Source organism: Lactuca virosa, chromosome 4 (assembly GCF_052849685.1).
Source record: "Lactuca virosa cultivar CGN04683 chromosome 4, Lactuca_virosa_CGN04683_v6, whole genome shotgun sequence".
In the NCBI taxonomy this organism is placed as follows: domain Eukaryota; kingdom Viridiplantae; phylum Streptophyta; class Magnoliopsida; order Asterales; family Asteraceae; genus Lactuca; species Lactuca virosa.
The window spans coordinates 501336780-501353691 of NC_136429.1; the positions used below are offsets into that span (position 1 = coordinate 501336780).

General features: G+C 36.1%; 2 protein-coding genes and 1 long non-coding RNA gene across 3 annotated transcripts; all 3 read left to right on the forward strand.

Moving 5' to 3' along the window:
- Positions 1 to 364: 364 nt before the first annotated feature.
- Positions 365 to 1690, forward strand: LOC145169418 (protein REDUCED CHLOROPLAST COVERAGE 2-like). Its single transcript, XM_079087974.1, has 4 exons — positions 365 to 534; positions 613 to 971; positions 1052 to 1216; positions 1310 to 1690. Exons 2-4 carry the CDS (start codon positions 897 to 899, stop codon positions 1370 to 1372), a joined length of 303 nt encoding a protein of 100 aa, XP_078944100.1. The 5' UTR covers positions 365 to 534; positions 613 to 896; the 3' UTR covers positions 1373 to 1690.
- Positions 1691 to 1882: 192 nt separating this feature from the next.
- Positions 1883 to 4674, forward strand: LOC145169415 (clustered mitochondria protein homolog). The gene is made up of 7 exons (XM_079087973.1): positions 1883 to 1988; positions 3229 to 3362; positions 3457 to 3640; positions 3788 to 3919; positions 4015 to 4127; positions 4205 to 4289; positions 4366 to 4674. The coding sequence occupies exons 2-7, from the start codon at positions 3298 to 3300 to the stop codon at positions 4507 to 4509; spliced, it is 723 nt and encodes a 240-aa protein (XP_078944099.1). The 5' UTR covers positions 1883 to 1988; positions 3229 to 3297; the 3' UTR covers positions 4510 to 4674.
- Positions 4675 to 4808: 134 nt separating this feature from the next.
- LOC145169419 (uncharacterized) lies at positions 4809 to 5525 on the forward strand. The gene is made up of 3 exons (XR_013742476.1): positions 4809 to 4914; positions 4993 to 5079; positions 5389 to 5525. It is a non-coding gene; the product is annotated as an uncharacterized LOC145169419 (long non-coding RNA).
- Positions 5526 to 16912: the final 11387 nt, after the last annotated feature.

Genomic DNA, 16912 nt, shown 5'->3' on the forward strand with positions numbered 1-16912 from the left:
TCTCCTACATTAAGCAGCCACGTTGTATAATCTTAGCCATTACACCTGCAAATTCAGATTTGGCAAACTCAGATGACTTCAAATGGCAGGGATTGGTGATCCTGATGGTAATTATCAAATATACTATGCTTTGTTAGTGTATTGTTTTGCTTCTAATTCTAAAACTCTTATATACCCTTTCTTTTTAGGTGCTACAAACATGAAAACATCCCCTGTTGAAAGTGATGATCTTGTTAAGATATTGAAAGATGGGATATTATCCGTACCACCCCTAGAAGAGGTCAAAGACATTGGAAGCTTTGATTTTGATAAAGACAAGTCTACTCAGTATAACAGTTGTTGGAGCCTCAGGTGATCTTGCAAAAAAGAAGATATTTCCTGCACTTTTTACTCTTTATTACGAAGGCTGCCTCCCTGAGGTTTGTGTTCTTTCTCATACCTTGGGTCAGTGTATTAGATTTGTTGGATTATATAGCACCAGATGCAGATATGAAAGCAATAGAAGCCCAAAAGAAACAAGCTCGTGCAAAGCTTGTAAGTCAATGTTACCAAGATATTTGTAATTAAAACTTTTAATATGTATGTCTGATATTGCTTTTAAAATTTGTTCAGATTAAAGGAAAACCAGGAGGACAGAGTGAGGAGCCGTTACTCGATGAAATTCAAAAGGAAGAAATTTTATCTCCAACTCCAACTCCAAGTCATCATATCAGGAGAAATATGATTCCAAGAGAGTTGAAGAAGCTAAGGTGGAACCGGATGTGAAGGGTTTAGGAAAGGGATTGTTGAAAGGAATCAAGAAAAAATCCGAGGATAAAAACGGAAAAACAGAGGAGGTTGACACGGTTAATAAATCAGATAACAAAGAGACAGTAAAGTTGGATGAAGAATAGGAGATGATGTGGCGAAAGTTCCTTCCGGAAGCAGCTTATTTGCGTCTTAAAGAATCAGCCACTGGTCTTCACCCCAAGGTTGAGCATAATCTGATATTGAAGGGTAATATTGGTTTCTTGATTTGTATTTGATTCGGTATTTTGGTTTATGTTAACAGTCACCTGATGAGTTGGTTGACATGGCGCATAAATTCTATGACGAAACTGCCCTTCCTAAGTTGGTGGCTGATTTTGGCTCTCTTGAACTTTCACCTGTTGATGGAAGGACACTGACAGATTTCATGCACACAAGGGGTTTGCGTATGTGCTCTTTAGGGCGACTGGTAAGAGTCTAAAGTTCATTTCTTCTTTTTTCCAATACCAATTTTACCCCTGACATCTTGTATAGTAATCTGTCTTTTGCTTTCTTTTATCAGGTTGAACTTGCAGACAAGCTTCCTCATGTGCAATCACTATGTATCCATGAAATGATAGTTTGAGCTTACAAACACATATTGCAAGCAGTTATATCAGCAGTTGATGATGTAACTAATTTAGCTTCATCAATAGCATCCTGCTTAAATGTATTACTAGGAACACCTGACACAAGTGACTTAGAAAATTTAAAGTGGAATTGGGTTGAATCATTTCTTTCAAAGAGATATGCATGTGAAGAGAAAAGTGACTATGGTGGCACTCTTCGTAAATTTGCCATTCTTCGAGGGCTTTCTCATAAAGTTGGACTCGAGCTTGTTCCCAGAGACTATGATATGGATTCAGCTTACCCTTTCAAGAAGTCTGATATTGTAAGCATGGTTCCTGTTTATAAACATGTTGCATGTTCATCTGCTGATGGGCGTACACTTTTGGAGTCATCTAAAACATCTTTGGATAAAGGCAAACTTGAAGATGCTGTCAACTTTGGAACAAAGGTAACTAAATCTTTTGTGTTGACTTTTCATTTATACAATAATAAGTCAAATAAGGTCTAACATTATTACTATGTACATGCACTGTCTAAACTTGTATCTGTATGTGGTCCTTATCATCGAATGACAGCTGGTGCATATAGTCTTTTGGCTGTGGTGCTTTTATCATACTGGTGATTTTAATCAGGTACATGAGCATTTTTCTTGTGTTGACTTTTTGTGAATACAAGAATAAGTCAACTAAGGAAGGTTGTTACTATTTGTCATTTGACTACTATCTATCTACCTATTCGTATATACCCTTGTTAAACAACAAAATATCGTATTTGCCCAGCTGAAAACCTAAATATCATATTTGCCCTTCTTAACATTTAAAATATCATATTTACCCAAAATCTTATTTTTAAATATTTTTTAATAATTTATAATCAAATATTTTGTTTTATAAGTATTATATTTAAAATAAAAATATTAATTGACCATATTGTCCTTGAATATTAAAACCATTTTCACATGACTAAGTTACCACTAACCTTGGAAATCAAGTACTGTATCACCGAATTCATGCAGGCTTCAAACTACGCCTTTTCCCTTTGTTCAGCATCAAGAAACCAATTGATCAACCACTAGGTATTTATCGGAAGGAGGAATAAAGGTGACACCAACAACCGACTTCCCAATTTTTCTATAAGTCGTTCCTTAACCACATCGATTAACTACCGACAAATTGCTGGTGGCCTTTGATTTTACTCTTATCAAGATGGGTTTTCATGTTTGAAACTTTTTCCACATACACAGCGTAAATTCCTTCCTTAACCACTTCAATCGAGAGGATCAATTTCTTGATCATTTACTTTAGAATCAGTAACAGAGTACGCATAGGTTGTAATTTAAGATGAAAAACATCGTTCAACTTAAGTACTAGGCGAGTAATCAAAAATCAGAACTTTCAATCAAAATTTGATAATATGAAATTTCCAATCAAAATGTTATGAATCAGAATTGTTTGATCGATTATCAAAATTGACAATATCAGTCTATGTTCACGTTCAATTACTTGATCCGGCTTTAATTCCCATCTTCCCGCTTCTTTGTTGTACAAATGCTGTTGAAGGCGACATTGAATGAAGCTTTTTTTCCAGCATGCGTCGTGTGTTTATGGTTTCAGTTGGTGCAGATCATAGTCGTAGCTTCCATTACGTAATCAGGAAAAGGGTTTAAGATCAAAGGGCAAGTTGGTCAATTAGCCATTTATTTTTAGGTTAAATTGATTAAGTGATAAAAAGATTTTAAGAAATATTCAAAAAATAAATTTGGACAAATATGATATTTTAAAAGTCAAGAAGGACATTTAGGTTTTAAGTTGGATAAATACGATATTTTGTTGTTTCACAAGGGTATACACGAAATTTTCCCCTATCTATTAGGCTACTATCTACCAACAAAAAGCTTTGGATATAAACGAGAGGGAACTTGGGCTCGATCATCCAGATACAATGAAGAGTTATGGGGACTTGGCTGTTTTTTACTACAGGCTCCAACACACTGAGTTGGCTCTCAAGTATGTTTTTTTTTTCTTTCTTAAAAACAATAAAAACTTATCATAGAAAAAAATGAGAAGAATGTATTTGGCTTATGTTTGTGTTTGTTTGTAGGTATGTGAATCAGGCGTTGTATCTATTGCATCTAACATGTGGGCCATCTCACCCGAATACTGCTGCTACTTACATTAATGTAGAAATGATGGAAGAAGGTTTAGGAAATGTTCATGTTGCTCTTAGGTATCTTCATGAGGCTCTCAAGTGTAATAAAAGACTCCTTGGAGCCGATCACATACAAGTAAGTAATCTTTCTCTCACTTTTACTTTTATATATATATATATATATATATATATATATATATATATATATATATATATATATATATATATATATATATGTATTGAAGATTATATTTTGTCATTTTGTATCTAACACTTGTGTCAGACTGCTGCTAGCTACCATGCTATGGCAATTGCTCTTACCTTGATGGAAGCCTATTCCTTGAGTGTTCAACATGAGCAAACCACTTTACAGATTCTACAGGCTAAACTTGGACCTGAAGATCTTCGTACTCAGGTACCTTACACAATTTTTTTTATTATTATTTTTATTTTATGATTTTCACATTAAGAATTTTAGTTTTACTAAGTGTATGTATTAAGATATTGTAGGATGCAGCAGCGTGGCTTGAATACTTTGAGTCCAAAGCCCTTGAACAGCAAGAAGCTGCACACAATGGTACCCCAAAGCCTGATGCCTCTATATCCAGCAAAGGCCATCTAAGGTAAGCATAGGCTATTGGAATCAGGAAAGGAATGGAATAGTTCATTCCAGGATACTGATGTTTTTTTATTGGGTCAGTGTATCAGATTTATTGGATTATATAGCACCAGATGCAGATATGAAAGCAAGAGAAGCCCAAAAGAAACAAGCTCATGCGAAGCTTGTAAGTCAAAGCTATCGAGATATTTGTAGTTAAAAATTTTAATCCGTTTCTGATATTGCTTTTAAAATTTGTTTAGATTAAAGGAAAACCAGGTGGACAGAATGAGGAACCATTACTTGATGAAATTCAAAAGGAAGAAATTTTATCTCCAACTCCAAGTCATCATATCAGAAAGAATTCTACTAGTTACTATTGTTTTATGAAGTTTTGTTGTGTATAATTGGCTACAAGAAATTTCCGACTCGATAGTGTTCTTGGAGAAGGTAGATCCGAGTCGGTTTTCAAAGGATGGATCGATGAACAATCACTTACAACCGACAAACCTGGAACTAGAACTGTCATTGCTGTTAAGAGATTAAATCAAGAGATCTTCAAGGTCTTCAAGAATGGCTCGTATGTTCTTATGCATAAGACAAATTCATTCTCGAATCTTCTATATTTAACTCAATGAATTACAACTCATAATTTATTTTTTTTGATCATGTTGCAGGAAAAATTAATTATTTAGGGATGTTAAACCATCAACATCTTGTGAAATTAATCAGTTACTGTTTAGAAGATGATCACAGCATGTTGGTATACGAGTTCATGTCTAGAGGGAGCTTGGAAAATCATCTTTTCAGAAGTAAGTTTTCACCATTTTTGATCCAAATTGGGAAATTCTCCATCATTAATGAATCTTATGATCTGTTTATTATAACAGGAAGTTCTTACTTTCAACCTCTCTCATGGAACCTACAAATTAAAGTCGCTTTAGGTGCTGCGAAAGGCGCTTTAGGTGCTGGAAAAGGTACAAAAGTTATTTTTTTTGGAGAAAGAATTGGAATTGGAAAGATTGATCTTTCTGTGTATGTCTCTATGTATTGCATATGTTTCTTGAAAGGATTTTTTTATCTGATGAGTTGCTCCCTTTGTGAGTAATATAAATGAAGCTGATCAATGCATAAAGTATCTTCTTGAAATGGTAATATAAAGGAATCAATTTGATGATGGATTTTTTTTTTTGGTCTGTTTTGCTTCATAACTTAAAATTGAGTATTTTTTTACATCAAAATGATTTTTTTGGATTGTTAATCGGTGCAAATTGTTTCCTTTTTAGGGGCTTGGTAATTGAGATAAGAGTTGGGGATATGTGAATCAATCTAAAGGCCCCACATATTAGATACTTGACAAATCACCAAAGAATGAAGTTTGACTGAAAGAAACCCTCAATTCTACCTAACAAAATGTAAAAGCCTAGACTATAATTGAAAAAGTATGATCCTATCTCTCTCTCTCTCACACACACATACATGCATATCAGTATCAGTGTATTACAATACTTCCTAGTATATATGTATATAGGCCAAGGTCATACACATCTAGCACTGCAATTGAAACAAAACGAAATGCTGGAGGTGGCCATAAGAAAAGGTAAGCAAAGGGTTAGTTGGTATTTGTTGCTGTTATTGTGTATTACAATACTTCCTTTATATATAGGTATAAAGTTTGTTCTTATTCAGATTTGCCTTTTACCATTGATTTCCTTATTGAGGCATTGTACTTTGAAAATGTTAATTCTTACCTTTTGTCCATGTAGGATCCACCAGGAACAGGAAAAACACAAACAATTATTGGGCTTCTTAGTGCCATATTACATACCAACTGAGTATCTAAGTCTCTTAGTAACTTTGTAAGAGATTGATTACTTGAGGGTATTTTAGTAACATTATAAGAGATTGATTACTTGAGGGTACTTATGGTATATAATGTTATATTGTTTTGTTAACACTGTCCTTATGCCAGATGTAGACATTCAAGACAAGTATGCTTTTCCATGGAGTAAGCAAGTTGTCTCTTCTATCAAAGGTTAGAATCGCGAATTACAATCAAGACTTGTGATTAGTTGTATATGTTGGACAGTAGATTATTTGACATTTTTTGCAACAGGTGTTAGCAGTGACTGTGAGATTCATTCAAAAGGATGTTTAGGAGAAGAAAACATCATTCAACCCCAGAACGTATTTCAAGTTATTCATTGATTGGCTGCTTGACCTTAGTACCCTTGATCCGGTTTTTGAAGGTGCAAACTTTCAGGTGGGTATTCACTTTTCTCTTTTCTCTATCATATCATCTTGTATTGTATTGCATGTTAAGTTACCGATTTGCCCTGTGCAGGTTCTGACAGCTCTAGCAACCTCCTTCCATGCCTTGCAGCCTCTCAAAGTTCCTGCATTCAGGTTATTCTCTTAGAAAGGAAATTGTCAAAGGAGAATTTAGTCATGGGTTTCTTTTAATGTTGTACATTTTTTGTTTTCTATAATAAATATTATGCAATATTAGCAATGTGTTACATTTACTTACTATTGGAATGATTATTTGTATTTGACATATTAGTGCAATCAATTATCTTTATTGTTTATGGTATTTTATTTTGTATTATAAGACTTTTAATGTGTTATTTAATTTGAAAATTAGTAAATCTATTAAAAATATATAATTTTTAAAAAATTTAAAATTACGACACGCAAAAATGCGTGTCATCTTCCTTTATGACAGGGGCATCCTTGATACGCATGGCGTGTCATAAACACGGGCGTCATAAGGTTACGACACGCAAATGCGTGTCGTCTTCCTTTATGACAGGGCCTTCATTGATACGCATTGTATGTCATAACTGTGCGTCGTATATGCGTGTCATAAATGCGCGTCGTAAATAGACGACGCGCAAAAGCGTGTCGTCTCTCGTTATGACAGGGCCTTCCTTGACACACATTTGCGCGTCGTCTGAGCGTTTTATGACACGCATTGCGCGTCGTAAAAGGCTGTTTTTCTTGTAGTGAGTATTTCAAGCATTCAATCAGAGGTAGAAGAAAGGGATTATATCGAACGGGATCAAGTTCGATAATAAGATTTTGATGTTGCTTAATTGCCAGAAGGGATGAATGAGCAGTTTGGTCTTGAACAGAAAGATTTTCTGATGAAGCCGCCATTGATGAAGCTTGAAGAAGATGATGAACAGTGGAGAGCTTTGTGATCGCAGGAAATCGTATAGAGAGTTTGAAAATGGTAATGAGATATGGAACCGTCAAAACCCTTATATACGATTTGATTTGGTGAGGGAAATCCGGAGAGAGAGTGTCTTGAAAACTGAACCGTCGCATGTAAAAGCGCGACTTGACAGCTGTGATGAGTCAGAAGCATGCGTCACGCGGTGTATATGTAGCTGTCCGTTCAACTTATCACGCGCCCGTTTGAATTCTTATCTTTTAAAACATGTCGCGTCAGCTCATCTCCTTTCGCAGTAAAGAAAGCACATTGAATACAATTGCGAACCTGAAAGTTATTAGTAACCACGAACTAGACTTTTGGAAAATCATTAAGATCTTCGTGCAAGAGTGTAAAAGAAAAAGAAATAAAACAAAGTTTATCTGTGGGATGTTGTGATGTCTAACTAGAGACATAAATCTATGGATCCTAGGCAAAGATCTCTTCCTTCATAATCAAGAGAGACTAAGAAGTGTCTGTGTGGTTTCCTGTTGAATAAGATCAAATGTTTGATGAGAAACATTGAAACACATCTTTTAATAAGGCTTATTAAGGTGGTTCATCCGTCATCCAAACTACGAACTTGACATAAGTGTGAAAGTTGGAGAAGGTACTCGTGTGCCCAGTGTAGTCAGTTGAACGAGTAGGTTTGGAACATATTTGAGTGACTTGGAAAAATATTGAAATCTCCAAAAAAAATAAACTAGATCCATTGGAAGAAATGTCTTGGGACGAGAACATTTCATTAGGATCTCACAAAAGAAAAGAGATTTCTTGGTGCTGACCACGAACATGGACTTTCGTTAATTCTTGGGTGAAAATGCTAGAACGTTGTATTGTTTACCGTCAATTCATATAAGGTATTGAATTTTGGGTTTCACTCAGTTCGTGGTAGAACGAAACTAAGATCATTAACACAAATGCTTGTGTAACCATAAACCTCAGTGGTAATTTCTGAGAGTCTCAAGGGTTACATTAATGGATGCGAAAGTGATGGAGAAGAGAGTAGGTGGTTACAAGAAAGTGAAAGTACCTCTGCAATGCGAAAGTGACCAAGCAGACAACTCTTAACTCAAAGTGAGAAGAGTAAGGTAGCTCATGACTGATGTGAATTCGTAGCCTGATTTGGAAGAATTGATTGGTGGTATCAACTCATTAAGGCTTGGCAGTTAAGTCGTTGAGTCTTAGGTCAACATGCAGCAGCATGCTTCTAGGGACACTTAGCTAATACATAAGTAACGAGATTTATACCTGCCCCATCACACAAGTTGATAAATGTTGCGGACATCTTCGTCTATGATCTTGGTGTGAATCTATATTTTTGGAATTTTTGATATTTTGTAAAAAGTAAAGAAATAAAAATAGACACAAATTAAAATTATTTTTGTGATTTTGATTTTTCTGAAAAACAATAAAATAAAACAAATAAATTATTTTTGGTTTTTGGAAATTTTCTGAAAATGAAATAAAATAAATAAAAAAAAATAAATTGAGTAAAAAGAAATAAAATATACAAATTGAAAATAAAGATAAGCAAGTATATACAAAATGTACAAAAGGATATATGAAATACCAAACCACAGATGAATAGAGTTGCGAACTATTGTGAACGTTCGCATTGATTCGCATCCATAAAACAGACTGTGAATGAACAGTTGACTGCGAAAGCCTGCGAACGTTCGCACCGATTCGCAGTGAAGATTTTATGAGTGCGAAAATGGTTTTGGTACAGAATCAACTTCCATCATTTCTAGCCCTTGAAGGATTCTATTAAATGTTGCTTCAGGTAGGGCCTTGGTAAATATGTCAGCCAATTGATCAGCGGATTTTACGAAATGAATCTCGGCATTGCCATCTTCCACATGATCCTTGATAAAGTGATACCTCAGTGCTATGTGTTTCGTCTTTGAGTGTTGCAATGGGTTGTGACAAATGCGAATGGCACTTTCAGAGTCACAATAGAGAGGAATTCTTTTCATACTTAAACCATAATCGCGAAGTTGGCTTTGAATCCAAACGACTTGAGATGTGCACGAAGCTGCAGCTATGTATTCAGCCTCAGCTGTTGACAATGAAACGCATGTTTGTTTCTTTGATTGCCAACTCACCAGCTTGCCATCAAGAAATTGGCATCCACTAGTTGTGCTTTTTCTATCCAAACCGCAACCGCCTAAGTCAACATCTGAAAATGCGTGTACGAAGAAACCTGAATTCGCAGCATACCATATTCCAAGAGATGACGTTCGTTTTAGATACCAGAAGATATTCTTGACAGCCACCATATGAGGTTCGCGTGGGTTGGCTTGGAACCTAGCACAGTAACAAACTGAAAACATAATATCTGGTCTACTATCTGTTAGATACATGAGTGAACCTATCATCTGACGATAAAGGGTCATATCAGCAGCTGGTTTATCCAGCGAAGGAGTCAGTTTTGTTCCGAATGCCATTGGAACTTTTGCCTTTGAGTCTCCCAACATTCCAAACTTAGCAAGTAGAGTCTTCGTGTAAGCCTCCTGATTGATGAAAATTCCTTCCAGTCCCTGTCTAATGTTTAATCCAAGAAAAAAGTTAATTGGACCCATTGAGCTCATCTCAAACTTAGTTTCCATCAACTTTCGGAACTCAGCTGTTAGGTTGGGATTAGTAGATCCGAAGATGATGTCATCAACATAAATTTATACGATCATCAAGTGGTCACCCTCTTTCTTGCGAAAGAAGGTTGGGTCAACCGAACCTTGCTTAAATTTGGACATTTTAAGAAAACGAGTTAGTGTTTCATACCAGGGTCTTGGAGCTTGCTTCAGACCATAAACTGCTTTGTCAAGAATATAACAGTGGTTAGGATATTTTTCGTTTACAAAACCAGGTGGTTGCTCCACATAGACGGTCTCTTCTAGTTCGTCATTAAAGAATGCACACTTCATATCCATTTGAAAAACTTCAAAATTTTGGTGTGCTGCATATGCCAAGAAGATGCGAACGGATTCCAACGTTGCAACGGGTGCGAATGTCTCTTTGTAGTCAATTCCTTCTTCCTGGCAGTAACCTTTGACAACTGGCCTAGCTTTGTTCCTGATCACATTCCTTTCTTTATCCATTTTATTCCGAAACACCCATTTTAAACCAACAACCGATGCATCTGGGGGAGTTGGAATCAGTCTCCAAACTTTGTTTCGTTCAAACTCGTTGAGTTCATCTTGCATCGCTTGCACCTAGTCATAATGATCGAGAGCAGTGCTGATTGTTTTGGGTTCAATCTGGGACACGAACGAATTAAACATACAAAATTCAACTTTGGAGAATAATGCAGTTTACTTCGCTTTCAGTTGAGAACAGGTAAGAACACCTACAGAGGATTCACCAATAACTTTAGCTTTTGGGTGATCTCTTGTCCATTTGGTCATGGGAGGATAATTTGGATCTAAGGATGGATTTAGCTCAATGTTTACTTCCTCGAATTAAAATAGAACTGATTGAGTGTCCGAGTCATCATTCGCTTCTTTATTCTCCCCCTCGAATGATGCGAACTCGTTGACCTCAGGAATTGAATCATCTCCTGCGAATGGAGGTTCGTGGGTCATAGTTGGTGGGGAACAATCACCATCAGAAGGAGGCACAGTAGAAATAGGTGATGCGAAACCCACCCCCTGCAAAGAAGCATTTGCGGTTAGAGGTGTAGCATCCTCCCCCTGGAATTGTGTGTTAGACCCAGAATTCTTCCCCTGGAAAGTAGTACGATTGTCTTGAGGTTCTTTCGCAGTGGACGGCTGTTGAGGTATGTCTTTCACAACATCATCGATAATCTTCTTAAGTTCGTCGACTGTATTGTCCACTGCCTTAGCTTCAGATGTGATAGCTTTCTCAGGTTCATCAAAGAGTAACATGAACTCTTCATAAAGGTTGGACATAGGAATTACTGTTGGACAAGGTTTAGGAAAGATTTCCTTGATCTGACTTTCGTTCGACTGAATTCGCTTTAGATAATTGTCATCAAATGTGACACAGTAGGTCTCTTCTATCTTCTTTGAGTGTTTGTTGAGAACCCTATTTGCCTTGGATGTTAGTGAATATCCCAAGAATATACCTTCATCAGCTTTCACATCAAACTTGTTCCGTTGTTCTTTGGAATTGAAGATGAAGCACCTGGAACCAAAAACGTGGAAAAACTTAGCGTTAGGTTTGCGATTATTTAAGATTTCATAAGGAGTTATTGAGAATCGTTTGTTCAGGATGGATCGATTTTGGGTAAAGCAAGCGGTAACTATCGCATCAGCCCAGAAGTAGAGTGGCAGACATGCGAACGTTAGCATGGTTCGTGTAGCTTTACATAAGGAATGGTTTCGTCTTTCAACTACGCCATTATGTTGTGGAGTGTAGGGACCAGAAAAGTTGTGTGTGACTCCCTTTTCAGCAAGAAATTCTTCAAACGCTTGTTTTTTTGAATTCTAGCCCGTTGTCGCTGCGAACGTTGCAAACCAGCTTTCGCAGTTGAAGCTCGATTTGCTTGATAAAGTCCTTGAGCATTGGCGTTGCTTCAGATTTCTGCTTAAGAAAGAACACCCAAGTGAAATGTGAAAAATCATCTACAATTACTAGAATATACTTACTACCACCAACGCTTTCAATAGCTGAAGGCCCGCAAAGGTCGATGTGTAGAAGTTCCAAAGGTTCTATGACTTTTGTGTTCACAATAGTAGGATGACTTTTTCTACTTTGCTTTCCCATCTCACAGGCTGCACACAAATGATCCTTGTCGAATTTCAATAGAGGAAGTCCTCGCACATGATCACCAAGAACGAGCTTGTTGATGTCTTTGAAGTTTAAGTGCGAAAGATGCCTATGCCATAACCAGCTTTCGTCTGAGTGAGCTTTTGTAAGCAGGAAAATGACAAGATTTCCTCGTATCAGGTTTAGATTCAGTGGATACATTTCACCTTTTCGTTGTGATTTCAGAAGAACAATCTTGGATTTCTTTTCAACGATTTCTGATCCTTCGTCATCAAATGACACTTTCAATCCAGTTCCTACCACTAACTGCGAGACACTGATTAGGTTGTGCTGCAAGCCTTCAACATAAGCCATTTTACGAATAGAGAATTACCCATTCGTTATCATGTCGTAGCCTTTTATTTTTCCAAAAGAATTATTACCGTACTTTCCGTTGCCGCCATCCTTGAGAGCCCTGAACTCTCGCAGTTCCTCCTTTCGTCCTGTCATGTGACGTGAACAGCCACTGTCGATGTACCATTCAGTGTCGAACTGTTCGTCACTAATAACCTGCAAAATTTAAGCAGATTTAGGAACCCAAAGTTTCTTGGGTCCTTGTGAGCCTTTCACAAAACTAGGAAAAGTAATATCAAGATCAACCATATATGTTCGTTTTATAAGAGTGGTTTCATCTTTTCGTTTGATGGTGAAAACTTTGATTTTGTTAACTTTTGAGTTAGATTCTTTAGAATAAGAAGTTTTATTCTTGTTATCAGCTTGATTCTTGACGGGCTCCTTTTCAGCTTCCTTAGGGTTAGCATTTGGTTTCTTAGTTGGAGTTTTTGGCTCCGAAGAAAGCTTTTCCTTGCCTTTGACATTATGAGTCGCAAACTTCGTGGATTGAGAGTGATAAGGCTTTGGTATCTCCTTTTGTTGCTTTGAGAAGAAGGGTTTTGGAGTCCCTTTTTGCTGAGAGTCCCTTGGACTATGAGAACAACAATGCGAACACTGATTGGTGTTCACATGCGAATGAGCTTTCGCTTTGTGGTTCATTCTCCTTTCGTTGCGAACATAATCTGAATTTTGGGATTGCCAAAATTGTTTCCTTTCATTGAGATTTCTTCTATACCTGTCATTCCTTTGTCGTTTTTGATCAGCAAGTTGCTTTGATGACTTGTGAATGTTCACCTTTGGAATCGCTTTTCTCACTTCAGGTTCGCTCTTCACCGGGTTAGGTTCGCTGCGAACCTCCTTGGTACCACTTGGGCTACCTTTTGCAAATGCTGAGCGATTATTTAAGGGTTCAGCCATGTATCTCCCTTTGACTTTCCAAGAGGTTCTTTCAGATAAACCAACGGTTTCGTCAGCATTAGAACTGACCAGAAGTGTTCATCACATCCGTCTTTGTTGTCTTCCTCGACAATGGTCTTCAGCTCGACGGTTTGATTTTCGGTTATTCCATTGACTTTGAAAACTTGATTGGGCGTTGTTTGAACTTTTGGAAAAACAGTTGCTTTTACTTTCAAAATTTCAGGTTTGTTTTGAACAACTCTTGCGAACTCAACAAAATTTTCAGAAATAAGAGCTTTCGCAGGTTGAGATTCAATTTTAACAAACGCTGAGCAGTCAACCACATCCTCTATAGAAATGTCACTCATATCACTATCCTCATCGAATTTAGAAGTGCTTTCAACATTTAATTTATTTTCTGAACTCAAATTGGCATTCAATGAATCAAATTTTTGCACAGTATCAGTTTTGATCTACTTTTTATCATTTTCATCCAAAAGTTGTTTCAACATATTTTTGTGGTCCTTGGACTTAATGTAACTTTCTATACGTTCAAGTCTGACTTTGTATGCATTAGAAGTTTCTTCAGACGAAACAATAGATTCGCAATTGTAACAGTCTGCGTCTATTTCGTCTTCCTTTAATTCTAGAAATGGCAAAATCATTTTATGGGTTTTCTTACCAATTTCACAATCAAGGTGCAGTTGAGTAATATTAAAGTAAAGCCTTTTTGCAATTAAACAAAAAATGTTTCGTTGTTTTAAAAGCATTAAATTATCTCTCTGTAAATAAATAGATTCGTCCCTTGACTTAGACAAATCTGACTCAACCTTATGGATCCATATACACCTCTCCTTACTCTTGGATGTTGCCCTGCTCAATTGATCGGTTAGGTTAGAGTTTGACAGCCGGGTTCGCTTTAAACTATCGCTTATATTTGAAAAGGTGAATTTTAGATATTTAAGTTCTGTTTCATATCTAGATATAGGAATATTAAGTGATTCAAGAATGGAATTTACCTTATTGATCAGCTGTTCGCATTCGTTGATCTGTTCTGAAATAGGCCTTGCCGTGAAACAGCTATCTTCGTTCCTTCCACTCCCACTTGCATTCTCCTGCGATCCTCCTTCAGTTACCATCAAGCATCTTCCTGAGTACTGTGAATTCTGTTCTTTCGCAATGAACGCCCTTCCATGTGTAGGCTTGCGTACCTCTTCATCCTCCGAGTCTGTCAATCAGACTTCCAGTCCTCCGAACTCACCTTGAGCCAAGTTTTCCTATACAACAAAAGCAGGCATATAATTATCATTAGATTTCTTCTTTCTAATCTCTTCCAGCTTTCGTATGTGATAAGCCTCCTCATCCTCTACTTCATTCTTCTCGTTCTTCCTTCGCAACATGCACTCCTTTGCAAGATGGTTTTTACCATGACAATAATTGCAATCGTATCCGGAGTCACCAATTGATAGGAATAAATCTTTTATGATCGAATAGATTAAAGCAGACAAAATAAGAACACGATATGATCAAACAGGTGCTGATTAATAAACACGCCTCAGAAGAACTCGATGATAAATTGCTTCTGTAGAGGCGCCAAGTAGGGTTACAAAGACAATTCTCCAAGTTAACTAAAATACGTAGCATGCATGCACCTTATATACTAACCCTAGCAGTAAATACGAGTGGACATGCCCAACTTGGTTATACAAAATGGACTCAAAAGAATAGGCCCAATGACGCAACACTTAATCTTCAACAAATTTGATTTGATTTGGAGAAAATAAAAGCACATCTAAGATGGCGATATGAAATCAAGTTTTAACTTTACATCATAAGACTTGAAAATTGTTTGTGCAGAAAACTTCCCTCCTAAATGAAAAGACTCAATTTTAATATTTGCAAAGTTACTAATTCCCTTTTTACTTTGAGAAAGGATGCACGAATCAATAAAATCCTCATATATGAACCCCTCATTATAATCTTCAAAGATAACAAGGGCTCTGTCCAAGGCTCTGAACAAAATAAGAAAAGAAAGGAAACTTACCCAAAAGATTGTCTGGTCGTATGAAAATAGGAGACTCCATAATCAATTTATAGAAGAGGAATACATCTAGCCAACGCTTGAAAATTCAAATATCATGGGAAATCGAACAGTCATCTCATCCCTTCAGTGCACAACAATTAAATTTTCAAAGCCGAGAAATATATAACTCCCTATATCTTGGAGTGAAAAATCTTGGGGGAAGTTGTTATGGCTAGAAATTTTCACCTTACCATTTTTATCTTAAAATCGCACTAACATCCCGGGAAAAACCAAGATCTTGGATTTAATCAATATCTTCGACTGTCATCGTGTTTCTTGTAATATCTTGTGAAAATATTTAGAGCTTGAACAAAAAGGAATAGACCAAGTCAAATCACACGTGGTCAATTCATCATGAACGTTGAAGATCGTCATAAAAGTTGGGTCAAGCATAGATCAAGGAACATACAAAAAATGTCGTAATTTTATTTATTATTGTTATGTATATAAAGCCTAGTTGATCACCATTCATAAACACACTCTGACGACCACTTTCTCTCTGATTCTCTCGACACTTGAGCAAATTTACTTCATTTCTAAGATCAACTAGCACTTGTATTATCACGAGGTTTTATGCTGGAGATCCAAAAGGATTAAAGGATTTCCTCATAATTCATTGTGTTCTTGCATTTATTTTCATTTTTTTGTTTTTACTCAATTAAAAACAACTTATTCTACTTTTTACTAGATTGTTAATATGTTTTCATTGTCAATATGTTTTCATTGACGAAATCACTTGTAACCTAAGTACCCTTTTTAGTATCATAAACTTTATTATGTAAAACCATTTTAACTCTATTTTTGTCCCAAATAATCTTATTTTCCTTACGAAATACAATACTTTATTAACTAGTTTTCTTAACATTACTATTTTCTTCCCAGCATCTTGGGAAATACCAAGATTTTTGGCACATTTCAAGATCTTAAACATTTTTAAATTTACATACCTTATTTCAAACATCACACCATACTTACTAATTTGGTTACAAAATTATTTTATCAATTTTTTGACCAAAACAACAATTGCGTAAAAATAAGAGGATACATTAATCCTTTTGGTGGTCTGTATCCTCCTACACTAGCGTTAATATTCGCCTAATTCAACTATAAACCACCACTTATTTTCTTATGTCTTTACTTGGAAAAATATTTTGGAAAAATATTTATCGGAAGAACCATTCTACCTACCTATATATATATATATATATATATATATATATATATATATATATATATATATATATATATATATGTTTGCTTCTAACACAAAAATGCGTTGTGTCATCGGAATGCATGCATATTGTTCGTGCGTATCCCCTAGATTTCACAACGTATCCTCTTCTTTCGCTACGTTTCATATTTACTTGTTATTTCACATGTCCTATGTAGACTTGTGTACGAGATGTTGAAGTGTAATGTGTCACACATATATGCCTCATGTTTTTCATTTAACTTCCGTTTAATTCTTGACTTGGACGTGTCGTGACATTCATTCAAACATGTAACGTTCACT

Excerpts from the sequence above, each read along its gene's own strand:
- LOC145169415 (XM_079087973.1), top strand. The coding sequence starts at position 3,298 with ATGAAGAGTTATGGGGACTTGGCTGTTTTTTACTACAGGCTCCAACAC. Across the intron at positions 4,128-4,204 it reads TCCAGCAAAGGCCATCTAAG|TGTATCAGATTTATTGGATT; the intron begins GTAAGCATAGGC and ends TTATTGGGTCAG. Across the intron at positions 4,290-4,365 it reads AACAAGCTCATGCGAAGCTT|ATTAAAGGAAAACCAGGTGG; the intron begins GTAAGTCAAAGC and ends AAATTTGTTTAG.
- LOC145169418 (XM_079087974.1), top strand. The coding sequence starts at position 897 with ATGATGTGGCGAAAGTTCCTTCCGGAAGCAGCTTATTTGCGTCTTAAA. Across the intron at positions 972-1,051 it reads CCACTGGTCTTCACCCCAAG|TCACCTGATGAGTTGGTTGA; the intron begins GTTGAGCATAAT and ends TTATGTTAACAG. Across the intron at positions 1,217-1,309 it reads TGTGCTCTTTAGGGCGACTG|GTTGAACTTGCAGACAAGCT; the intron begins GTAAGAGTCTAA and ends TTCTTTTATCAG.